At 37.9% G+C, this 27,310-nt stretch overlaps 1 protein-coding gene across 6 annotated transcripts in view; it reads left to right on the top strand.

Annotated features, from left to right (window-relative positions):
- Positions 1 to 286: 286 nt before the first annotated feature.
- NPAS3 (neuronal PAS domain protein 3) overlaps positions 287 to 27,310 on the top strand; it is a gene marked incomplete at both ends in the record, with an annotated part of 611,353 nt that continues 584,329 nt past the window's right edge. For all 6 annotated transcript variants that reach the window (XM_084262735.1, XM_084262736.1, XM_084262734.1 and 3 more), the window contains one exon: positions 287 to 336. In XM_084262735.1, the coding sequence (XP_084118861.1) occupies positions 287 to 336 (50 nt within the window). The remainder of the gene's footprint in view (positions 337 to 27,310) is intronic.

Below are 27,310 nucleotides of genomic sequence, written 5' to 3'. Positions count from 1 at the left end.
TGTCTCTGGGGCCGGCGGGGCCCCGGCTCCCTCCGCTCCTCGGCTTATGGACGGCGGCAGCGGCGGCAGCAGCAGCGCTAGCAAGCAAGCGAGCAAGCAACCTGCACCAGGACTGCGCGGAGGAGTGGGAGCCCGCGATGCTTTGGCCTCAGTACTTTTCCTTAGCCTGTCTGGCTAACCAGGGCCATTGCTGGCGCCGCTGCTGCTGCTAGACACACAACACACACCAACATCAGGAGGGGGAAAAGTAAGGGAGAGAGGAGAAAAAAAAAAAAATCCCAGGAAGATGGCGCCCACCAAGCCAAGCTTTCAGCAGGATCCTTCCAGGCGAGAACGGTAACACTTTCTCTTTATTGAACCTGCAGCAGCAGCAGCCGCAGCAGCGCCGGGCCGGGCCGCCGCCGCCGCCGGGGGCCGGGGCTGGCTGCCATGCCGGGGTGGGGGGACCTGCCGCCGGCACCCGCTGCTCGCACAGCCGGGCACCGGGAGTTCCTCCTAGTGCGTACCGCCAGCCGCACGCACACACACACACACGCACATACACACGCACACACACACACATATACACACACAGGGCGAGCCGCGCAGCAGCAGCCCCGCTCCGGCAGCCGCAACCGCCGCCGCTTGTCGGAGCCGGTGCTTGGCAGGGCGCGTTGGCGAGCGGGCGTGTGTGTGTGTCTGTCTGTCTCTCTGCGCGGAGGCGGGAGGCTCCCCCCCGGGCGGCCCCCGCCGCTCGGCGCTCCCGGGGGCGGCGGGGCGCCGCGCCAGGCCCGGCTTGCCGGGCGGAGGGGCCGGCCCCGGCCGGTGCGGTTCAAGTGCGGCTAGGCCGGAGCGGGGGTGTCACGCCGCCAGCTGCGCCCGCGGGGCTACACGGCCCGGCCCGGCCCCCTCCGCCACCGCCGGGCGGGCCATGGGTGCCGGCGCCCCCCGGGGTGGGCAGAGTGGAGCCGGTGTGCGGGCGGGTGGGGAGGCGGTGCGGCGGTGCGCGGGTCCCGGAGAGGGAGGCGGGGGTCGGGAGGCTGGCGGGGGGGGGGAGGTGGGGGTGTCGCGCTACCCCCGGTTTGCTTCCCGGCCCGCCGCCTGCCCCATATACTTTTGTTGGGGGAGAGCGGTTGCTATTAATCTGCTCTGCTGCTGACACGAATTGCCCGTAGCGGATTTGTTCTAGTAAAGTGAATCTTTCTAGAAGTGACTGGTAGGAAACAAGAGTACAAGTTCATGTGATGTTACTTTGTGCTTCTTACAAAAGTATTCAGTGCTCCATTGCTACACTGCGATGAGATGTATGCCCAGGAGAGCAGCCAGAGGGTTTGGGGTGGGCTTCCCATACCTCCACCCCCCCACTGCTCCCAAGCCTTACAAGTGAACTTGAGGGGTGAGGGGTGAGGGAGGGTCCTGCACAGTTGTAAAAAAATGGAAATTAACATTTAGACAGCTTTTAAAAGTAGCTGCATCATGTGTTACTCGGTTTGTATTTCACAGCACAAGTCTGAAAAATATTTAAACAAAAATCAAGCCTGTGGAATCAGGCTCATTTTAATCTTAATTTCAAACTTACATTTTTTTAGCGTGATCAGCATTTCTAGTACAACTTCCAGAATCCGCAGATTTTATCTAAATAGCTATGCCATTTTTCCTGAGGAAGCAGGCTGCCCGGTATCAGAAAACCATACATTTCATATTCGCCACTGAAGTGTTGGTGCGGCTGTGTTAGATGCATTAGTATTAACTGTTGCACTTTGACAAGGCTATATTGATATGTAGCAGAATTTGGAGATACGTGTAATGGGAAAACAGTGCAACCTCAGAAGTCAATGACTTAACTTGCAGATTTTCATCTTCAACTATAAATATTTTTTTTTTTTGAAATCTCCATTTCAGTGGCTGCAAAGGCGTTTCTGCTATGTTAATAACACTTACAGCAGCAGGCTTTTCTCCTGCAGAGTTCTTTGTTGGGAAAACAATTTGTATCAATAAGTCCTGCCCCCCCCCCCTTGCAATTCTGCTGTCTTCTTTCTGAGAATGGTACTATATTAGTGCTAAGTGTATTTGCCAGGATAGCTTTAGTAATCTCTCCAGCAGAAGCATATTTGTGTGCCATTTTGGGAATTTCTCTGAGATAGGAATCTTGAAGATAGAATTAATTTCTAGGGGAAACTTCATAGCCTGTGCATGAGTGCTTTCTTTATCACCTGTCTCCATTTGGCATTCGGAGAAGGTAAATCAAAGTGTGCGATTTGTTATTCTGCTCCACTTGAGAGCTGAACTAAATAACACTTGGTCTGAAATTCTGATTGAAGTTGTAGGAGGATATACTGTATTTAATTTAATGCCCTTTAATAGCATCTTCTTGTTCAGCTCTGATGCTGTCATTTTAAAGGTTGGATCGGAGTAGTTTTTCTCTGTAGGGAGTGGGAGGAGTAATCATTTCAGGGGAAAAAAAAGTAGTCTAAATTCCTAGAACACTAATAGCCACAAACTTGGCCTAATGTCCAAGCAGTTGGTTTTTGCCCTTAGGGTTCTCTTTGTTATCACTGTTTACAATGCTCCAAACAGTTTGGGTATAAATATTATACATAAAAGTTGATGAAGCTTTTTGTTGTTGTTGTTGTTGGTTGTTTTTTTTTGTAGCAGAAATAATGTCAATCTGTTTGTTCTTAAAGGAAAAAAAGTTTTGGAGAAGATCGGTCACTGTTGCAATACACAGGCAGTTATGTATACGTTTTACTAAAAGTTATGTAATGTGCTCCTGAAGTCTTGCATATAACTGTTTATGCTCTCTTTGTAGGCATCCTTTCAGCTGTGTGCACCAAGCCATTTGAAATACAGGCGTGTAGCGGTTACTTAAGGGGTTTTTGCAGTTTCTTCTTAGTTACTGCTTTCGTAAACTAGCTGTCAGGGTTAAGAATCCTGGAAGTGAACTTGGTGTGCATTTTTTGTTTAGTCTCCGCTTTCACAATATTTAGGTAGGTTGTGTTATATTGTTTCCAGCAAGAGGTTAGTGATTGTGAAAGGAATTGAGGAAGCAGTAGTCTGGGGTGCAACCAAGCGCTTGGATTGTTCTGAAACTTTTTTTCCCCACCTGTACAGTTTTTTTTCAAAGAGTGTTTGAGAAGTTACACACTTACTTTTGTTTGATTTTCTATTAAACGATGAGTGTTAGCGAATTTTACAGCTATAGTAGCAGTTTAGGGTTTTTCAATTGTGTGGATATATAACCAAGAAAATTAAATAGACAGAAGTGTCATGCATGTGATATGCCAGCATTGATTTGTAAAGCATATCATAATATCAGAGTGCTATTGGTTTAAAGTGAAAGAGAAAAAAACCCCTTTATTTTGGCATTTCTTTCTAGAGCCTGAGCTTAAACATAGCAGTGATAAATGATGATATGCATTGTCTAACACTTGCTTTTATATAAATAGCTCCAGAAGATTGCTTAAATGATAATCGAAAATATGAAATAGGGTGGCCTTCATATCACAAGGCCAGGGGTCTACAAATGGAAAAACTGAAATAATGAAATATTTCCAAGGCAACAGACTGTCAACAAGAACAGTAATGCATGGGCATATCATAGAGCTACCAGAGAGGATATTAGATCTTATAGCTCTAGAGCCAGGAGTTATAATGACCTTTATTAAATAGAGCCCTCCCACATTACAACAATCTTTCCGATTTCTGATTTATGGATTAGCAGTCATACTACTCTTCATAATTTGAAGCATTCTCCCACCATATTTGATTTGCTGCATTTTTCTCCACTAGAATCATACATTATTTAGAGCTTACATGAGAGTATTGATCAACAAAAGTTATATTACATATTTTCAGTAACTAATAGGATTCTGAAGAACAAGGTTTTGTCTGCAGCACTGTTTCTACATTCTTTACAGCACAGTTGTTTTTTCCTTACAAGTTATATCCAGTTAACTTGTTCTGTACCAATTTAACAGCATTACATTCTAATGCTATATTACAGATAAGTCATCCATAATTAGAAAGCTTTGTTAACAGATGAATGCAGCACCCAGAACCATGGGTATTTTTAAGAGAATATCAGGATGCATTATCAACGTCCATCTCCCTTTATTAGTGTCTCACTTGAATTTCGGAGTCCAATATACTGGCAGTTTCAAATCACATTTATTTGAAACTTGGCACACAAGTTGCCAGCCCAGATGGGAATTTTACTGCTAGAGTGATGTAAAACAGTTGTTGAAAATTGACATTCTAGGCATTAGCTTCATCAGCACCCTCCCTAAAATGTACATAAGTTTAAATAAATGTTTGTTTCATAAAATTATCTTTGTAACGATACTGTTCTTGTTGGAAAAATATGAATTTTGCATAACCAATACTGACCATGAAAAGTAACTGTTACCATTTTATTAATATTTTGGAATTGATTCTGCTCCCTTTGAGGTCAGTAGGATGAAGCCGTTTTACAAACGTGCCAGAATTTAATTTGATATCAATTAAGTAATTGGTTTTTAGAATCCAATTTTATGAGACTTTCCTGAAATCTCCTATCACATGAATAAACCTTACATTCAGTCAGTCAATCAGATTCATTTTATGTTATTGTCACCAGTAGCTCTTGCAGGTGTAAAAGCACCTCATGTGAGATGAGATTTCACCATTAGCCACGTTGTTTCAAAATGAATCAAGCAAACTTGTTTTGCAGGATGTCAGTCTGGAAACTTGGTTTTATATTTTAAACACAAGATATTTTTAAGATCCATAGCCAAGACTTTGCATTTTCACCCCAGTTTCTTTGGTTGGTTGCTTGGTTGGTTTGTTTATGCTTAATGTTTGGGTGGGGTATTTAAAATTTTTATTTTTTTTAAAGAAGCTGCCGAAGATTTATGGCCATGAGAGGAAATGTTTGGAAAATTCATTTAATAATAATTGCATTTTTTCAGAAGAGGCAATTCTTTCTATGTAATATTTATAAGGCTACCGCATGTTATCTTTAACATACAAAGTCCCATTAGTTTGAATGAGGTGCATGACTTTTTGTTTAATAGGACTTTGCATAATAAGGATATTTTGTAATAATATTGCATTTTGCTGCATAAGAAGATGTGCCATAGTAAGAATATAACGGTTGCTGCCATGTCTTATATGAGTAGAGCATTGTTCTGGGACTGGCTGGGGCAGTAGTTTTGCAATACACAAAGTCCTAGTCAAATGAATGGGACTGTTGTGCCACTGATTTGAACAGGACTTTGAGTAGTAAAAATATTCGTTGATTTTGTATGCTGTAGCAGTGTATTACACAGGACAAAGAAGGTACCGTAAGGGTAGGATAATATTTGTGTCTTTAATTTGGCAGAACTGGACCCTGTCTTTGGGAGAATATTGAGCTCGAGTTGTACCTTAATCTTTAAAAATAAAGTCCCAAATGGAATTATGCATAGAATTAAAGTGTACTACAGAGGATCGCAAGCAAGGATACAAGTATTTTTACCATGTAATTTGATAGATGTGAATTTGTTCTCAGCGAGATTGCAATGACAAACTTTAACATACTTAGTGGGAGGAGGAGTGAACTTTGCATTTGTGTGTTGTTATAAAATGCGAAAGTCTTGAGATTCTCAAGTGAAAACGGCGTGATTCTCAAGGAGATTCTGATCTCAGCCTGCTGCAGCCAGATACTGAGAGTTATGCCAGCCCTCACCCGGCACTCTGCATGCAGACGAGAGTCAGGCACATTAAAGAACAAGTGATATGTAAGCAAGAATTTGAAACAGATTACGGAAAGCGGAGTTCTGAAGATTTGTTACAGGCTGTTTTCCCAGCCTTTCTTCTATGTTGCATTTTGGACTTTGGCTCTTCAGTCGTATCTTGTCATTTGTCTGTTCCAGGGAACTTCTCACTGATGTCATGCAATGTCTGAAGAAGACTTTAATATTAATGCTGAGCATTTCTGTAAGATATGTTTCTTTATATAGCTTAGTGTGCTTTGAAAGGTCTGTAAACACTGTGCTACACATTTTACTGATGAGATAGTTACGCACAAAACATTTTTGAGAACTAGCAGAAGTGGCAGAAGATGTCAATGTTAGCACTAGGAATAAAATTCCAGCCCCCATTTTGACTGTGTATTCAAAGATTACACTGCCTTCGTTAGAGGGATTTACATTTCTTTTACAGGCAAAACCTCTGCTGAAATAAAGTGCTTTCAGAGAATGGCTTGATTGCAATTTAAAATTAGCTGTTAGCTTGATATATAATAGAAGTTCAACACTTACGTTAAATAATTTAAGTGGAAAAGTACTGTTCCATTACCTGCAGGCATGTTAGGTTTACATATGTATATAGTGAATTTACGGGATATAGTCTGAATAATATGTATGTATGTAATCTACAATAATGTCTCCAGGGCGTGGATTTTCTGAAGAGCCTATTGGATTTAGGCATCCAAAACATACCACATTTCAGTGAAATATGGGCACCTAAATCCTATAAGCCCCTTTTAAAATACTTGCCTGGGAATTTTGTCTCCAACAGGAATTTAGAACAGGTTTCATTACACATTGCATTGTTTGAAACTGAATTTTATTGAGTAATGAGTAGTCTTTGAGCAGTTATTTTGGATTAAATCCTAAAGGGTTATAATTCTACTTGAATTTAGGCACAGAACGGATACTTTTATATTATGAAGTGAGCGGGGAGATGTTTTTTTCCTCTTGCTTATGCATCATGTTTAAAAGTCGTGCAAATTAGCATTCCTGATTGGTTTACTAGGATTATATGAGTTAGGGGGCTCAAAACTGTCCTGCCAAACTGCAAGTCATTTAGCAAAAGTATAACATACCCAATTTGAGAAGAATGCTTGTTAGAAAGCTGTTTTGTTTTTTTCTTAGAGATGATGGGAGGCAGAATTTGTTACTTTGTGGGAAAAAATGTAAGTGGGCAGTCTTCACAGGTCAAGGTTGAGGTCAATAGGAAGAACTGAGTGACTGAATCTGCACAGTGCTGGCAGCGGGATTAAAAAAGGAAAAAAAAAGTCTTAAGAAAGACAATAGCTGCCAGTGGTACTTATCCTTCAACCTTCACAGCTGCAAAAAAAGTAGCTGATTTCATTTGTCTGACTATAGTTGGATGTAGGATTGGCATGTTTGCTTCACCTTTGCATAAATTACTAACAGTATGGACAGGAGGTTCTAAAAAGAACCTGCATTGTAAAAAAAAAAAAACAACCCAAAACCCACAAACTGTTTTCTCTTGGTAAGTGACAAATAGAAGATGAACATAAAAAGAGAAACAAATGGTTTGGGCTAATTTATTTATTCATTCTTTCTAAGTTGCTATTCAGTTTTACAACAAAACTTGCATTTCTTGTGGAAAATCAAAAGTACAGTAATTTTTTTCAACGGCTGAATGAGCTAGATAAATGGTACTTAAGTAGCAGTGTTTGAAGGATCCAAGTAGTTTACTAAAGTATCTTAATTAATTGGATGTTCACTGTAATAGTGAGGTTTCCTTTTTGTAGGCAGTGCTGTGTAACAAGAACATACATTTGATACGTAAATGATACATATGATTTCAGAAGGCCCATTTTTATTCAAGATTTGTTTTTACTAAACAACTGTTTCGAATTAACAATCAACAAGAAGTAAATGAAGGTGACAGAAAATACAGACTTCAGATGAGAAGCACTGAAAAGACAGCAATTTTTTCAAACATATATGCTGCTTCTTTTATCATTCTCTCTACTTACACTCAAATTTTGAAACTAAGAGGTGCCGTCTTTCCTTTTATTCCTTTGTTAACAGGAAGAAAAATGCTTCTCTATGGAGTTGCAATTTGGAAACTGTTATTCCCTGCTTTTTGAGGGCAGTTTTTCAAATGTTGCTTTTGTATCACTTCTCAAGACCAGAATAGGAGACTGCAGGATGTAGCAAATACTGCAAATCCCTTTTTCTTCCTCAAAGAATTATTTGACATATCGAATATAAATCTTTAGGAACTTCCAGTATTTGGATTCTGGATTTAGGCATCCTTTCAGAGTAAGGATTTGTTTGTTTGTTCATTTCTTAATGGTTTTGTTATACTACTGCAAAACAGTGTTTTAAGTCCTATTCATGACTTCTTTTTTTTTTGTGTGGCATTTATGTACATATTACAATATTGTTTAGGTTCAAATAGGAACAAACCCGAAAATATGTAAGAGAAAAAGTATCTTTAAGTGCACAGAAAATGGCAGAATATTCTACCTGAAAAGCAAAACTAGAATTATTCTGTGTTTATTCTGGTTTTTACTGATTGTGAGCAAAACTTGAAAAGATTTTCCACTGACTTGTACACATGTATACTGCAGAGTGTAGGGAATGCTGTACGTTAGATGGGCACAGTGTACGTATATGCTTGAAGGGAAATAATGCTAGTTGATTGTCTTCAGCCAGCTATAAATGTCTTACTTTACATAAAGTTAAATGTAAATACGTGCATTGGAATGGCGATTTTTTTCCCCTCTAATGCTGTGAGGGAAAAGTAGGCTCATCCTTTTTTTTTTTTTGCACATTTTTATTGTTCTGTGTAAATGTAATTTGTTAATCCTGTGAAATTTGTCATAGATAAATTTGCTTGGATTATCTTGTCACCACCGTATCTGCATTCTTTTGTTCATTGCTTATTCATAATTTAACAGTCTGGCAGTGAGCCTTTTTGGGATGCTCACAAAAGATATATGACCTCTACCAGCTGCTACTATAACCTGCAGAATGCACAGCAAGACATTAGAAACGTGAGGATTCCTCTACTGATTAAAGTGCTCTTCATTTAAACAGTCTGTTCATAAGAATCTCAGGAATCTTTGTGGATAGCAGTTTTGATTTTTCTTTTCTCACAAAATTAGTTCTAACATTTTTCTTTTTTTTCCCTGAGTGGGAAAACTAACATTGAATCTTAAGATGGTGGTGCTTTGCTTTCAGATGGACTAATGGAAATTAAATCCCTCATTATATATGCATATGTATACATAAGTGTGCATGTGCATATACACATTTGCATATATCTCTACCTATCCCTACCTATGTGTGTGTGTCTATGTGTGTGTGTATATATATATATACATATCTGTCTGTCTTTCCTGAAATTTTACAGTGGGAGAAATTAAGGCCATATATGTTGTTTTAAAATGAACTCTTCTATTGGGATATTTTTCAACACATATTGAGTACTAATTTACAGAAGAGTTGTCTGATTTAACCCTGCTTTAGCCCCAGCATCTTACAGATTGTATTGTGTAAATACTCGATATTATACAGTACACGAAAGACATTAAATAGGATGTTACTTCAAGTGTAACAACATTTTAGATTTTCATTATTCTCCTGACTCAGTTTAGCATATAATTTTTTTCCCTTTTTACTTTTTCTTCTTCTTATCTGTGGATCAGCTTGTGAGTAATGGCTAGTTTTTACCTCCCCTTTGTGCTGGCACATGATTATAGTTCAAAATAATTCATTGCTAATCCATGCCGTATTGGTTCATCTCCATCACTCTGTTTTGTGATTAGAGCCCCAGGCCTGTAAGAACATCCTTCTGCACAGTTTTCTATCCCGATTTTCTTTGACTGCAACCCATAATTTAAATAGTTCTGTCATTACTATTCACCTACCAATCCTTCTGCGTTTTTCAATAATGCATCAATTACAAGAAATTAATATTTTGGTAGGGTTATTTTTCAGGGGTTTATGAAAAATATTTGTTTTCCAGTGCACTAAGTCTCCAGCAGTGGTGTATATAGGTCTTGGTTCATCTCAGCCGATGATGGAAATCTGACTTGAGTTTCTCATTTTTCCTTAGCAGCCTGAATTTCCTGTGTTCTTATTTACATTAGGTGCCTCAAGAAGTCCAAGATCTTAAAAAGAAACACCATGTCTTTCTGAAACAGACTATAATAGAATAGTAATCACAGTTTTGTCATTTTTAGCACGATGTTTCAAACAGAGCCGGTGTAAAACAAAGCTGACGGAGGAACTCTTAAAATACGTATAGGGCCTGATCCCACCGTATTGACTCTGCTTGAAGTTACTGTTTATTAGGTCAGATATGAACTGATATGATTGAGCTGGGTTTATATGATATAATGATACCATACCTTGATCAGAGTTAAATTTAGTATTTCCAGATTATGAAGCAAATCCATCATTTTCTTTCACATCAAATATTGCTAGTTTTATGAGAAGGTCATCTAAAAGATTTTTCAAGACTTTGTTTCAGCATTGAGTAGTCCTGTGTTCCTTTTAATAATTACTTTCATCTCATTGTAGCAGTGTGTTTGAAAGTGTAGGTCAATAAGGATGATCGCATTCAGAATTTCATGATCTGTGTAGTGGAACAAATTGAAAGCAAAGCCTGTATCAATCACTGTGAAGGGAGGGTTAATTGTTACTGCTTCTCAAGCCTCTGGACAGATAAACCAGTAATGAAATACTTATTGCTCTGATATGTGAATGGTTAAGGATGAAACAATGGAAACAGAAGCAGTCTTCAAAGATAACAGGGGAAAAAAAAAAAAAAGGAAAAAGAATAATCTGGACCAAAGTAAGATCTGTATATGCTGTGTATTAACATTCTTAAAGTTGGGTTGTTTTTTTTTTGTCTAATAAAGCCGCCTAGGAATGATGTAAGACAGCAGAATGTATTAGTTTTCTGAAGCAAATGTAAAATATGACTTTAAAAGCTTTTATTATGCAAACACTTTAAAATGGTTTACATGAAGTCTGGATCTTAGGTAAAAGTAACATTTCTAGCATTAAGTGTTTTCTTTTATTTGTGTTTTTCATTTGTGTTACCATAAAGTGTGGGGTTTTTTTTTCCCCCTCTTTCTTTAAAAAGCACAGCTGTATTTACTAAATCGAGTATGTTTTGTTTTCTTGTGAAGTCGTTTTAAAGCATTTTGTCTACAGCCAACCAGGACTCTAACGGAGTGTTTAAAGATAGAAGCAGCAAAATAAAAACGAGTGCAAAAACAAATTATGATATTACAGTAAACATTTAACTATTTCTAGAATGTGAACTTAACATTTTAAACATCTGTTAGTTACTTATATGTTGAAATATATGCAAAAATATTTAGCCAAATTGAAGTCTTAGGCCCATGACAATCATCTCAACACAGTGGGTAGTTCTGAAAATTAATGAGAATGATAATACTGTAAAGACTGTTCCAGAGTTTGCCCAAATTCATTATCTAAGACTCTTGTTAAGAACATCTCAAAGAATTTTAACCAGGAAAATATATTAATGGTTCAAAAGCATTTTTCAAAACGGTGATTTATAAAAGTATAATGGAATTATATATGCAAGAGCTATAGTTAGAAACACAAATAACACAGGAGCAGCACATTATGAAGGAACATTTTCCAATAGCTGGGTTACTTGGCTTTGATTTTGTCCATAGGTATCCAGCTTTCCTTATTGATTTATATTTTGGGATGGAGGAAATGAAAAAGTGGAGGCAACTTAGAAAAAAATACATTTTTGACTCCTTGTTAGTTACTTAATGAGGCCTATAGCTGCTTAAAAGCTGAGTAAAGTAATTAATAATTTTAGAACTGGTGTAAACGTCTTTTAGACAATCGAAAAGCACTTTTAGGAGGAAGGGTGATGAGACACATCTTTAGATTTCTCTTCAGAATGTTAAGAATTTCCTGTTGCCTGTTTCCTGATGGGATTGACGCAGCTGTGTATCATATGGAATGAAAGAGGAACCGAGTGACTGACTTTGTTTTATGCAAGTCCTTTATTTAAGAAAATGTATGTGTTGATTTTGCCTTTTTTTTTAACAGATTGCTGATATGAATGCTATACACAAAATTAGCCAAGTGGGAGCTAATTATAATTAATTTATCTATTTTCCAAGGGACAAAAAATTTAATAACTGAAGTATATTAGTTAAGAATGCTTTTTTTCTCTCCCCTTTTTTCTCTCCCCTTTTTTTCTCTCCCCTTTTTTCTCTCCCCTTTTTTTCTCTTTCTTTCTCTCTTCCTCTCTTCCTCTCTTCCTCTCTTCCTCTCTTCCTCTCTTCCTCTTTTTCTCTTTCTCTCTTTCTCTCTCTCTCTTTCTCTCTTTCTTTCCTTCTTTCTTTCTTTCTTTCTCTCTCTCTCTTCCCCCTCTCTTTCTCCCTCTTTCCCTTTCTCCCTCTTTCCCTTTCTCCCTCTTTCCCTTTCTCCCTCTCTCTTTCTCTCTTTTTTTTCTGTGTGCAATGAAAAGGAAAACAGAATCCTTGGAAGATTACTATGTCATTTCCATTTGTATTTTCCAATGTCATTGATATATAGAAGCATGTGTGAGTATGTGTATGTGCATGTGTAATTGTTGGAAAACAAATCAGTTCATAGAGTTACTCATTTGGGCTGTTGTGCAATCTGTAGCACATCTACAAAACAGTTTTCATGGGACATGTATGCAAAGTAGAGAGGAATGGGGAATCCAAAAAAAAATTTAAACAGTAGTTTTGATCTAGACTGTGCCACTTCATGGACAGATTCTTTGAAGGGAATTCAGGGTGGGAAATTGCATCGATTACATTTTTCAGTAATTTCCTTCCATGGTGAGATAAAGCTTAGCAGAAGGTGTCTGGCCTGGTTACCTGGTCTGGGAATGGGTGAGGGAGAGAAGATGCAGATCCGTAGCAGAAGGGCCACCCTGACACTTGTAGCCTAGTTCCTGATAGAGTCAGGAGCTGTGTCTCATAGTTGTGTAATAGTTCGAGGTCGAATTAGTACTACCTTAGTCACTATTCTGCTCCAAAGGCTGCAAAAGGCAAATCCAGTTGCTGCACGAAAGGCCCTGGACATTGCAATCATATGGGTAAAGCATCATCTTCCCCATGCTATGGAAGCATGAGGAAGCACAAACATAGAGTACGTTGCCATGATGGGCAGTGGTGCTAAGGGCATGTTAAGAGGTGGAGCAGAGGCGTGTGCAACTAAGTGGGGTCATCCTGCTGGGTTGCGTCTGAGACTGCCTCTCAATGCAAGATACAGACTTCTAAGTCATTATGCGAAACACAGTTTAAATCTTAACTCTTGATCCTCCCAACCCACCAATCAGATGTGAAAACAGTTGACCATCTCCCTGTTCTTTTTGCCCTGTGACTTCTTGGCATATGCCCTCTTTCTGATGTCTTTGGGTACTTTGATTGGTTTTTCAGTGCATCCTTTGGACATCCTTTCTCATTCACTATCCAGCTTTATGTGGGAGTTCTGCACCATGCTGTCGCTCAGCCACCTCCTCCCCCCCCCCCCCCCGCTTTATTCTGCTCTTCATCTTTGCATAATCTTATGTGGAAACACAATTCAAGTAACATCTCTTTGCAGATGATTCATAGGCTCATGGTATCTCCTCCTTTATTGCCTATCTTAGATGCCCATAGTCAAAACAGATTTCCTAGAGTTCTTTCCAAGCCCTCCATCTACTTGTTAGGATAACAATGCCATATTGCCTGTTAGGACTGGTCTGTAATTTGACGATCTCACTGGTACAGACCTCTCTCTCCCTTATTGCTTGGCAGATAAAACAGCAAGTACAGTATTTGGTATTAGTAAGAAAGAAATAGAAAAAACAAACAGAAAATGTGAACATTGACTTAATTATGCCAGTCCATAAATCCACAATGTGTACAGCCTATGTATTGTCTGTACTTTTTCTGTCATAATTTCAAAAAGATACTGTAGTTTGAGATAAGGGCATGAAGGTTGATGAGATACATGAAGGAGTTTTGTCAGAGTAAAAGTTGAATACAGTGAAATACTTCATCTTGGAAAAGAGAAGACTGAGCGGAATCAGCTATAACATCATTCAAGGCCTCAAGAAGGCAGTTAGGGAACAATTATTCATTAATTCTAATACTATGAGAACAAGGAAACATCCTGTGTAATTCTCAGGAAACTGTTTTAAAACATTTAACAGAAGTGGGGTTTTGGGGTTTGGGTTTTTTTGTTGTTTTGGGGACTTTATTGTGTGTTCTCTCTCTTCCCTTTCCAACATAGTATGCAATTGAATTGTGGAATTCCTTGCCAAAAGATGTTCTGGAGGTCACAATGTGAAAAGGTTCAATAATGGAACGGCATTACTCTATTATGTCTCTGAGGAGTTATTAAATGTGATGGTGATGATGCAACTCGACTAGAGGAAGTTTTTACACTGTTGACTGCTGGATGCTGACATGGGATCTCATGGAAAGGAACACTTTCTGTGCTACATTTTTTAACTGACCTAGTATAACTATCATTTTGGTTTTAGTTCTTTGTATGCAGACAGCATCTAAGTCTTGCAGGCTCTTTCTGCCTAACATCCCTGCTGTATGTGTTTTCCTACCTCCTCTTCAGTTAAATTTTCATCCTCACTACCATTGAGATTATTCTTTCTCCAGTCATACCTGTCCAGAATCCTCTTATCAAAATCTTTTTCAGAGTCACAGACTGCCACTCTCACCATGTCTTTTACATCCCCACTGGCCTCCTTTCTCTGGTCCACCAAATATTAGTTACTTGCTCTAAGCTTCAAGCCCTTTTTCACCCAGCAGTATCTTACCAGTTCTTTGTCAAGGTCATCCTTTACCTGCTTTGTTGGGGGGAGTTGGACTGGATGATCTCTTGAGGTCCCTTCCAACCCCTACAATTCTGTTGTTCTGTGATCCTGTTGCCCATATACTGTATTTGCAAACTCACATTTGTTTGATACCTTATGGTCAGACTAGTAGTCCTTCCTTTTGAGTTCATCTCTCTTCCCACCATGTTCCTTACTTGAAATGCACACAAAAGCATGACGCCATCAAACTACTTCTAACAAGACATCTCTTCTTTGTGATGCTAGCTGCTGTTGCCTTATTGCTTCTGAATAGTTTCCTATCTCTTATCTGATACATGCACTATAAGATTTTAGGGACTAGGGACAGGGTTTTTGTCCTTTGTCACTTGATTATCTAGTGGATGTGTTAGTACACCAGTTACTGATGGTAATCTGAATATTTTTGTCAGTAAAAAATAATAATTGTATGTTACCAATCTTGATTTTTCTGTGTGCTTGGTTGATCTGGGGTGTTGAGTACCTACAAGAAGTAGTAGTGTAGTGTCTTTTTATGAATTTCAGAAGAGATGGTACAAGGTTATGGCTGAGAAATCCACTGAATGATACTAAGTATGTATCTATTTGAGGAAGGGCCTGCACTGAAAATGATTGGAGATTGCAGGTGCACGTCATATAAGCTGTCACTGCTGTTATGTTGTTCTTTGCAACTGCTTTTGGGGGTGGCTGGAGATGGTATACAGGAAGCACTGGTCTGACCCACTACACCTGTTGTGTAGGATGTTTCTGGAAGCTTTATCAAGTCTCTTTCATGATTTTCTTTCTCAGAAAACTGTTAGAGAAAATGGCCTCAGCTAAATAGTTTTGGCTGGTGTTTGGCAGCTTAATTACACTGCTCCATAATGTATTTTTGTCTCATGTTGATATGGCTAAGAAATACCTTATTGGGGCTGTATGGACAAGGTGTCATACCATATGATGTCTTGCAAAAAAAAAAAAAAAAGAGGAGTCTCTGCTTTGAAAAGTTCATAATTTTAATTGCTGTTTATTTTTCATTTGTTGGAAAGAGTTTTCCATAACATAGTAGTTAATTTTACACTCATATCTGAAGTTTGATTTTTTATTACCATCAAGCAAAGTGCATATTAAACAGCCTGAATTCAGTAAAATTAAATGATTAGGTATTCTTTTGCTTGGTGAAACCCCAATGGCATAAAATTAATTGCGGTGATGACTTGAACATAGCAATGAACACGTGTGCACCTCAGTGTGTTTTATACTTTTAAACTGGGATGCAATATATTTTATACATGCTAATAGTGAACAAAACCAACTAGTACTGATACGGATGTTAAAGGGCATATAGCCTCAGTATTCATTGAGAATTTTTGTCAAAGGTGAAAGTCTCTGAATACTTCCTGTATTGTTGTAATTTTTTGAAAGAACTGTTTTCATAAATATGTACATTTGCGTACTAGTTAGGTTATCATGTGTGTAAATTTAATTACTTATATATACAAGGATTTGAAGACACATTCTGCTGTTATATGAGTGTAGACTTGGCATTATTAAAAACCCCTCATATTTATTGAGGTAGAAGCAGGTATACAGTTTGCACTTTGTAAATTTCTGTAGCCTGGTAATTCCTCTTGTGTTGATTTGTTTAAGGCAGGGGAGGGAAAAAGAAATTGATTGTAGACTGCTGTTCATCAGAAGGTTGATATCCATACCTGATTATATAATGAAGATCTGATAAACAGATCTTGATTCAGAAGGAGCGATTTGGCGAGTTCCTGGAATCATAGAATAGAATAGTTACAGTTGCAGGGGACTTTAAAGATATCATCTAGTTCCAAATCAAAATTGAAACTCAGGTGGCTACATATCCTAGGACCTTGAGAGGAAAAATGGTACTAATGTTCTAGGAAAACATTGTGCTAATATCACTCTGTAGACTTTTGAACAGGCTAAATGCAGTTGAGAAGCTTAAAGGAACATTTTGGAAGGAGAGTGAAAGGAAGCTTGATTTATTCAACAGCATAACTGGAAGAGGAAACCTGATTCATTTTCAGGTTTGAATATGGATTGCCGTCTTGAACAGGTCCTGGACTAACCATACAATGTTACGAGAGGCTTTGACTGACTTGCTTTGAATCACAGAATAGCTGAAGATACAGCTCTGGAGACCATCTAGTCCAACCCCTCCCTGCTCCCTCTGAAGCAGGGTCAGTTACAGCTGGTTTTTCAGGACTGTTACATTTTTAATATCTCCACTGATGGAGATTCCACAATGTCCCTGACCAGCTTGAAGTGTTTGACTACCTAATGAAAAGAAAAGATTTTTCTGATATGTAATTGTAGTTTCCTGTATTCCAGCTTGTGTCTTTGCCTCTTGTCCTACAACTGCACACCTCTACAAAGAGTCTGGCTCCATCTTCTTTGTAACATTCCACTAGAGACCTGTAGATATGAGAGTTCTCTTTCACCTGCTGCTCTTCCAGCTGAACAATTCCTCTATGTATCTTGGTTGCATTCTGCAGTGTCTTCCTCCAGTATGTGCCTGTACTTTTGTACGAGGAGCCCCACTCTGGACTCAGTACTTACGTTGCAATGTCAAAAGTGTTGGAAAGAGAAGGGCACCAGCTGCGTACAGTCTGGTTGATACAGCTTGGTATGCAGTTGGCCCTCTTTAGGATATCTTAGGGATATGGTTTAGCATATGATGGGAATGGTTGGACTCGATGATCTTCAAAGGTCTCTTCAAACCTTATTATTCTGTGATTCTGTGATTCTGTGATTTGCTTCAGTGTTGCAAGGGATAGAAATTTGCCTATGATTAAACAGTGGGAACCAATGTCTAGGACAGAAGAGATTGAAGCAGATTCTTTTTAAATGTTGGAGATGATAGTAAATACTAAGATTATGGCTGTAGCACGGTCCATAGGTAATAAGCATTAGTTATTTTCTAGAGGGGACAAAAACCCCCAGAATTGGAAATGAACAATTAACAGTAAGGAAAAAGGGTTTACTCCCATAAGAAGTGGGTAAATGCAAAAACTGTAAATAACTTAAAAATTCATGAGTGTTGCAGATAGTGACATTTGGGTTGGCTATGTCTGATGTTGTCTCCAAGAGATCCACAATACTTCAAGAATGGCAAAAACAGGATTAGATATTAGGTTTTGCCTTCATGGTCCAGGAATGTTTTACATCACATTGGCAGTATATAAATGCACAAAATAAGGTGAAGTGGATAAATAATTTTAACAACTGTTTCTGTACATGAAAAAGGTTCCTGTGAACATCTAGCACTTAAAAGCCCAATTTTTGAACCAGTGTTGAAGCTCATGTTGATGCCTACTAGTGACCTGGAAATAGTGCTATTACAGGAAAAGAAATCCTTGTTGTGTTGGAGCAGCAAGCTGCTGAAGAAATGCCTACTGCTCACATGGGCAGCATAGAGTCTCAAACATTATTTATAAGGGGAGCATTTTGTTCTTGAAGTGAACATAAAGGATTATACTGGCTGCAGAACATGAAAGACCACTACTGATATAATTAGGCGTTGTTTTTCTCTGCAGTCATATGATTTCGCTGTTCAGCAAAAACCATGTTCTAACGCTTGCATGTCTGGTGCTTGTTTCTGTTGAAGTACTGTGCTGGTGTGTGGGAGGTCAGAGGGCTGAAAAGAAATAAATAAATAAATTCTCAGGAAACGTTGCCCTTGATGAATAAGGGAATGTCTTCATGAAGAAGAGATCGTATTTTCTAAGGGACTGGACTTCGTCATTTGTGAATCAGGGGATCCCAATTGGAATTCCTGAAGTGAAGAGTTACCTTCTTCTAAGTAAAGTATTACAGGGTATTACAGAGCTGTTGATAGCTGCACAGCTTTTTCCTGAAAGACCAGACCAGAGCTACTGAAAATTTATTCCTGTGACCTGATGGCTGAATTGAGGGTAGAACGGGAAGGTCTTTTGAGCCACAGAAGGAAGGAAAGAATTGTTAGTGGGGCCAGAATTTTGTCTGGAAAGATTTTTAGCCTTCATGTAGAATTATTTAGGGCCGTATATGGTGTGGACACTGCTTGTGTGTCCTCTTGATCCCATGAGCAAACTATATCCCATGTATGATGACAAGGGTGTATCTATCCATGCAGTGTGTGCACATGTACTTCAGGTCAAAGCTCATAGGCTATGTGTGTATCTCTTCATATGACAAGATGGGGAACATTGCATGACCACTGTGGAGGTCTAATTACTGCACTCCCTGTTCTTAAGGAACCCCAGACATGGACAAGGAGAAGGTTGTAGATCAGTTTGTGAACTTGATTGCTGCCCACATATTGGATACTCTAAGCTCTCTTACTATGGAAAGTGAAGGCAGGAGGCAAGATCAAACTTAATATTTTTTATCACAAAAGTATTCATTTATAAAAAACTGGAACCTGGGATTTGTAAAGTACCACCTGTTTCTCCATCAAAATGGTTGGATAGAAGAAGGTGCGGGTAGCTGACCAGGAGTTATGCTGGGAAGCAGAAGCAGGACACAGCGCAAGCAGGAGACCAGGTCTTGAACACTGACTGATGTCCAGTGGTTGGTGGTTTATAGATAACACTTTTCACGTTGGAAGGTAAAATATATTATAAATCAAAAGCTGTAATAAGTACCTTTAAAAAGAAAACAGCAGTGGCGTGTTTTCATGCTTTTTATGATTTTCTGCCTTTCATGACTTTTAAACTGGAGAGAGAAACTCTCGTACAGCCAGACATTACAGGCCCAGCTCCCTGTTTGTAATTAGAAGGGTATCATGCAGGGCAACATGCAGTGTCCTCCTAGTTTTACTTAATCTGTAAAATTCTTTCACAACAGAGTGAACTAAAATGATAATGCAGTTTTGTCTGTGTAGATAGGTATTTTTAATTGAGTTCCTCAGTCAAATTCTGGTGATAGTGAAGTAGATTGCAATTTTCTCATTCACCTCAATGGGATCAGATTTTATCCTTGTATTCGTAAACATAGAAACATTAGATAAAGGAGGAAGGCTTAATTTAATAATAAGAACAACAACAACAGCAATAATAATAATTGGACATGCTAGGTGTTGTTGATCTTTGCATTTCCTATGGGATGAGATGTAGCTGCAGGCCATGGCACAGAGCTCCTTATGCCAAGGCCTTCTTTAGCAAAAGAATAAGTGTTTTAAAAAAGTCTTGGTACAGATTTACAGAACACAGTTTGCTGTACAGTGTTTAAAGTATGTGGAAGCTATCAAGCTGCTGGAAACTTTCTGCAAGAAACAATAGATTCATCATTAAAATGGCACAGCACAAACCGCTTAATAAAGTGCTAATAAGATATTAAAAAGTGTGCCTTATAATAATACCTGAGATACACCTCTCTTAATGAGATTGTTTTAAGATCAAATATTGACAGATACATTTCTAACAGTGTTTGAAATTATGTCAGACTTGAAATGTATTGCTCCTGGAGAGCTTTTAAAAACTTTTCTAGCAAACTCTTTGTTAGTATAAAGTAATGGATTCCAAGAGATGAAATTTGAGTATTTAATCAAGATAAAAATCTCAGTTTTGCATAGGCCAGCAGCTTTAAAATCATGGAATTTTGAATGTTTAGAATTGAATTTTTACCTCTATGGTGTGATTCAGGGGAAAAAGTAATTGTCACTGTAAATTTCTCCACATCAGATTTTTTAAGATCGTGTCACCAGCTGCTTTGCTGATGCAGGTAAGGTGTTAATCGATTTTATGTATTTCAGTTCCTGTTGGATTATGGATCATTATTTGTCCATAGAGATAGGAAAACAATCACGAAAATGCCATGCTGAAATACGATAGAGTTAACTTTTGGTAAAGTATTAGCACTTGTGTAGAAGTGAGCTGGAAAAGTAATGATAAAAAATAAAATTACCGCTTTTGATCAAAGAGAGCCTATAAAAAAGAATTCACTGGCTGCCTCTTTACTAAGTAGAGGTGATGAAATTTATGAAGCAGACCTAAGTTCTGCATTTAGTGAAATAATGGCTATAACAAATGTAAACAAATCCTGTCTATAATTTTGTGTCTAGTGCAAAATTTTTTTGCAGGTTCTCAAAGAACCTGCAGCTCAGATACATGTTTTCACATACTCAGATGTTCTGGTTAAAGCTATATAAGTTAAAATAAATAAATAAACACATACATACAGACCAAAGATACCTATGTAAGCAAAAGCAGTACTTGGGTAAGAGACCTAGCTAACAGCAATAGTGGTAAGTCCATCACAAAAAGTTCCTGGCCCAGGAAGCACAAAGCTTTTCTTAGAGATTGTGACTCCAGGAATGAAGTCTGTGGCAGCATGTACTGTGATAAGAGTTGTCAGTATTTTTCATATGGGAAGGGTGCTCATTACTGTTGTAGTGATGAATTTACTACAGTATTATGTAAAATAATTTGGCAGATATATTTTATATAGGTAAATTAATATAAATCTGCCATAAACAGTTTTTGAGAACTTAGCTGTGCAGCAGGCATGTATTAAAGATTTTTAAAGCTTTCAGTGGGAAATAAGATTAGAAGAAGAAACTTCAGGATGCCTGTTGATGGGCAACATTTTGTGTGTGCAGAAATAAATAGATTGCTGCAGTTAAATCAGTTAATTTATCTGAACTGATTAAAAGGGTGGAAATAATTAAATCGATTAAAAACCAACAACAACAAAAAGGTTAATATTATAACAATTATCCTGGAAATGGAAATTAACTCCTGGAATATTTTCATTTCTTATCTATAGTAGTACCTAAAAAACATCTATTGGCTGCTCTAATGTAAATGAGGTCAAATACTCATAGTATCAGAGAAGGAGTTTATATATATTCACAAAAATAATTGGAGTAGCGTTAGGGAAGGCCAGCTTGTCAGACATACTGAGAATTCCTCCAAAGCAAGGGGGTTGAGGGAAAATCTGTGTGACTCTCAACTAATCTCAGCATAGATCAAAATCCAAGCCTATCTGGAATGATTCAATTTGATCTGCTGATATTAAAATGTTGAAGAGAGCAGCAGAATCTAGTGTTCTTCCATTTAAAGTGGATTCAGTAGTAACAACAATGTCAAAATGATTGAAATTTGCATTTTTGAGGCTTTAGGATTGTACTGGGAATATCAGTGTGGATTAGTTGTCAGCTCTGTTTCCTCTGATAGAAAGTACTCAGAAAAAAAGGTGTAAACTGTGAGTCATTTTTGGCCATTAGGTATATCCAAACAATTCCACTGGTGTTAATGAAGTTGCAGAGTGTAATTGAAAACAGACATCAGCCCTCCTCTGTCGAACTTTAATATATATTCTAAAAATGTTTTCTAGGAAAAATAAATTAGTTCTACCAGTTATTCAAGAAAAAAGATGGAATTTGCTTAGCTTTAGGTTACAGTCTTGATGGGGTGAACACGTTTTTGCCTGTAAGTTTTGTGATTATTTGATTAATACACTGGTGTTGATTTTCTGTTTATCAGTTAGATGCCCCCAAGAAGAAATGAAATTGAAAAAAATTGATTAATTGCTGCTTGTAATTAAACACATAGAAATTTTAAAAAGAATAGTATTGATATTTTATTTTATTTTAATGCTGGACTCCTGGGAGACAAGATTAATTGAAAGGAGAAAGAGAAACAAGCCCTTAAGGCTGGATAATGTATTGCTTTCAATTTTACTTGCTAGTGTAAACAAAGCAAATGCTAAAGTTGTCCAAGAAATTGAAACTTGGGTTTGCAGACATGTTTAAGTGAAAATCTTCAGTAAATCCTGGTAAAAGATATTAAAATTGCTAAGTTAAGAGAAATGCTACTTTAAAGCAAGCAGAGAAACGATACTGTCTATTGAAAAATTACTTGAATTTGCAGGGTAATATTTTCCAAACAGCTAAAGTGGTTCAGGACCTGTGTTTCTTTTTCGAATATGATTTATGTACACAAACTTTAATCTCATTGAAAAGGACAAAGATGTGTAAGTGCTTAAGGGCTTGTTTTGAAAAATGGGGCTTTGGTTTCCCAATCACTACTATTTTTTTTTAATTGTTTCCCAGTAGCAATAAAATGTCACTTGGGTTGTGTTTTTCATAGAAGAAAATGATAGTAACACAGACCCTCCTCCAGTTTTCAGTAGAAATTGGATTGGGTCCTTTGTTTTTGCCAGGAAGGGATACTTTTGAAAGAAACAGAAATTCTTTGAAGAAGTGAAAACCTGATCCGTAGTAGAGAGTGAAGGGTGTCAAGATTTCAGATGTGAACACTGAAAGCCTCATAACATATGTAATATGCAGGTATTGCTATTGAATTTTAAAACAAGTTCTGTATTATCGTGTGTTTTTAGACAAAATAACATTCAACATGCACTAGTGCTCTGCTAAGTGTTTGCTGATGCTGCAGAAATGATCGTATGTGTTTAGTTCCCGTTTTAGAATGCATGGCCCAGCCTTTTAAATGCTTGTATTTCTACTTGTGATTTATTATCTAAGTACAGGGATCCTACCCAATTAAAGATTTTCAGGATCACTTATATATTTAATGAATGAATTGAAAAGAAGGCTGAATCTAGTGGAGACTAGCTGTCTAGAATTTTGTAAATATTAGCAACGTATTCTGCAGCAGTGGTATCTTGGAACGTGTGTATAAGCACATTGTAAGCACATTGTCACTATTGAGTCTTGATTTCAGCTCTTCTCAGCATCAGAATGCTCAGTGGCAACATACGGAATGCCGGTATGCCCGAGCATAAAGTTATAAAAAGAACAGAGCATCCATTTAATTTTTTTTTTAATTAAATAAACAAAACTAGACAAAATATGAGATTAATGCAGTGCTACAGAATGAAGAAAAGAACAGGCCTGGGGTATAACTTTTTAAAAAGTATTTTCATTAATTTAAGGGATTTGTATACCTCTGATTGGCTTCTAATGGTGATCTGTTCTTTCCTTAACATTCAGAAGCAAGTAGGCAGAAGGCTTTATTCTAGAGTTTTTACATCACCATCTTGCCTTTTCTTTTTATTACTTTAGGTGCACGGAACCAGTTTATTTTTGCTTGTGGCTAGGGAAGTTACCAAAGTCCTTCCCAGAAAACTGTCCGTGCTCTTGGCCGATTGAGACGTTCTGTTCTGCCAGCTTTGCAGCCAGGGAATCGCTCTGCTGGCACGAGCACCTGGCATTTGTTGTGGAGGACGTTCCCCTATTGTGCTCAGGCCATGCCATGATTACTTTAAATACTTCAGATTAATGTGTACTGAAAAAGGGAGAAAGAACGCCTGACAAGCAGTGTAGTATTAAAGAGCTTTGTGATGCTACACTAAAGATTCCTAAGAGTTGGCTTTTCTTCTGTCATGACAGAAGTACAATAATTCCATATTTGTACATTCCTAATTGAATTATATTTTGTATTGTATCTTGGAGCATCATTACTGACCGATTCAGGCCTGCTTCATAGCTCACAGGAATCAGTCAATGGAAAGACTATCAGTGTCTTCAAGAGATTTTGGATCATACTTTTAGTCTAACTTTCTTAGAAACTCTCCTTCTGTGACAGCTTTGATGTGTTTAGTATTATTAACTAGACTTGAAGTCTAATGAAATCAATAAATTTTACTTTGATTTTTGTCTGATAAATTATCAGGGTAGTTCCTGTGCTTACTAGAGAGCACTTGTGAAGTGAGTCACTTTGCAGGAGTCAAAAGTAATTTCTGAAGGTTAGGACAGCAAGATACATTAAGAAAAACTGTAAAACGTGGACTATCAGATAGACTAGCAAATATTTTTATAGGAATTTCTGAAACATACCTGTCCAGGTTACATGTTGTACACTGTCTTCTGGTGTGACATGAATTTGTATAGATTTTGAAAATTTATTAACTTTCATTGACAAGAGTTTTTTCTTAAAAAAATATTTTCATGAAGAAAGTTGAATTTTACTAATCCCTAAGGATGCAGCCGATCGCTATTTATTCATTTTGGCCTGTCCCATAATGCCACCACTAATTTATGTGGATTTCTTGAAGGGTGTCCAGCATACTTCACAGGTTTAAGCAGCTCCTTCAGTGCTGTCTCTTGGGCTCACAGTCCCCTGTCAGTAAGTTTTTCTCTATTTCAGTGCAGTGCAAAGGCACACATTGCCATAGGCACTATGCACACAGCTAGAGAAGATTGATTATGAATCTCTTAACAGTGAGGTTACATGATGCATTATTGCTCTGCCACCACCCTCTCTGTCCCTTTCATTGTTTCTTTTGATATGCACAAAAGATGCAGGAATTCCACACATATACAAACATCATTGTATTTATTAAGGTCATTTTTATATTTTAATCTCTTTGGTGGGAAAGGCTGGGCTTATTTTGGTCTTGACATCAGTAAATAGAGCCACATTATCAGTGTAAAGTACTCTGGTTCCATCGGCTCCAGTGGAGTGTTGTCGGTTTACAGCAGCAGAGTATCCAGCTGAGTATGTGCAGTATGGCTAGGAAATCCCATCAAGAATCATTCCAACTTTCCTCTTCTGCTTTTTCTATTATTTTAGCTCCAATTGTACACATGGTTTTATGCCTTGGATGCAAAAACCTTCACTTAGTATAGGTATTAGAGCCAACATTTTATATAATGTCTTGATACTAGTCTCCAAAATAAGTCTGTACCAATAAGATGCTCAGGTCCTCATAGAAACTAGCCATATATTTAGGACATCCAATTTCTTTTTCATCACTTGGGTCCTATCACAGGTGAAACCAGTTAGAGAGTGTTCTTTGTTTTCAATGAAAGCTAGGTAACGTTGCTATTTCTGTAATTCCAAATTGCGAGTACATACTGGAAGTCTGTTATATGCATTCACAATTAAATATGTGGGCCTTAAAAACCATGGGACTTCTATTCCTGACATGTGATAAATGTTTGGTATTTAGTAATATATAGAGAGGACTGTATGAATGCACAGTATGCTTTGAACTTTTACCCATTGCTTTCCTTACTTTTCATTGTTAATTGCTGTAAACATCTACCGTACTCTTTGAAAAGCCTCTTGTCTACCTGTATGGCTTCTAGCTAAGAGCAGAGTTTTTACAAAATTCACTTTAGCACTGTTGGCCAAATTGCTACAAATCTTGAGTAAGCATATTTCGTTGTTAACATTAGTTATTTAAAATGTGGCTGTTTGATGGCGTAAATTTTGGTAATTCCAAAAGACATTGGGGTGTTGAGGTTTCTGTGAGCCAAAACTCTGTTGGAGAAAATGCATTTGATCTCTCCTTTCATTCGATACGAAAACAACACATTACACACATATGTTTGAACCATAAAGGAAATGATATTTTAATTCAAGTGTTTTCATAAGATGAGCTTCACTCATATCATCTGGAATATGCTAAGCATTTTTGATCTCCTTGCTTTTGAAGAGTAAGGCAGATTTGTTGAAACTTTCAGAAAGACTGTTCTGAGGAGAATGATAAATAACAGTTTACCCTTTTCTTAAGAAAAGCACCAGCATTCCCTAGGAGGAGAGAGAGAAGGAGGAAGGCCCAGCCAGAACACTATTGGGAGCATGTATGTCATGCCTTCAGAGCCTCAGTGATGTCACTGTATGATGATTTTGGTGTACCTTTCTTTATGCAGTTGGCCAAGGGTAGTTACAGGTAGGCAGAAAAAGAGGTAACTGAGAAACTGATTGGTTCTTTGTTTTCTTATGAAGAAATTTAAAAAAATATTTTAGAAGAAGATTACGTAGAAGATAGCAAAGCTAGAGTTATTAAAAAATAACTAAGGTTAAATTTAGATGATAAGTTAATTTCTGTTAGTCATAGAACTAACAAGGTTGGCTTGGGGAGGGAAGGGGATGCTATTTTAATTTGTTTTTCTTCCTTTATCTTCACACATTTTAAGCCCCCTGTAAGGACTGACCATTTTATGTCTCTCTGTTGCCAGCATACTAAAGCCTGGAGTTTGATTAGCCTTTGGGTACTCCTGGATTACAAATGATTGATAAAATAATAATGAAAAAGGAAAACAAATGTGTGAATGACTGGCTCTAAATTGAGGTCTGAATCCAGATAGAATGAGGTTTTCATTTTTAAGTTACAGGGAGTTGACGGTTTGGCAGAAATTTTGTTAGGAAGTGGGTTTGGATTTTGGTTTACTGCTATGGGAGTCGCTAGGAATTGGAACTGGGTGTTCCTTGAAATGCAAATTTTTGCCAGGGGTTTTTGAGCTTGGCCATGGAAACCTAGGAGGCTTAGGTACTCATTGGCATTTCCCAACGTTTTTTGTGGAACTCTGTAATTAAGGGCCCATCAGTCTGGAGTGGCTGGTCGAAGAAACAGAGGGTTCTTTCTTAAGTGAAAATACGCTTTCTCTGACTCAGATCTACCCTCTGGATCTCATTCTGAGTTGTCTGGAGTGTCAAGTTTAGTTAATTGTATATTCCTGGTGAGTAGGAAAACTGAAAAAAACCCCTCTCGCTTCTGGTTTGTTGTTTTGTGTGTTCTGAGGCTTGGATGGTTTTGTCTTCAACTCCAAGAAGGCTGTTGTAAAGGTTGGATCGGTAGCTTGAAAAATGTGAGTTGTTTTTGACTGGCAGAAGTGGGTTCAGCATAAACAATTGGTCTGAAGGGAAGATCTGACTCACAGAAACCAAATTTCCAGGTTAAAAAAAACCAAACCAAAAAAACCTCAAACCAACATAAAAAACCCAAGAAACATTGTGTGGATTTGATTGAGCTTTACCTCAGT

Source organism: Gallinula chloropus (genome assembly GCF_964237585.1).
Source record: "Gallinula chloropus genome assembly, chromosome: 4".
NCBI lineage: Eukaryota > Metazoa > Chordata > Aves > Gruiformes > Rallidae > Gallinula > Gallinula chloropus.
Note: the sequence above shows the minus strand (reverse complement) of the source record. Positions and strands in the feature narration are given on the sequence as shown.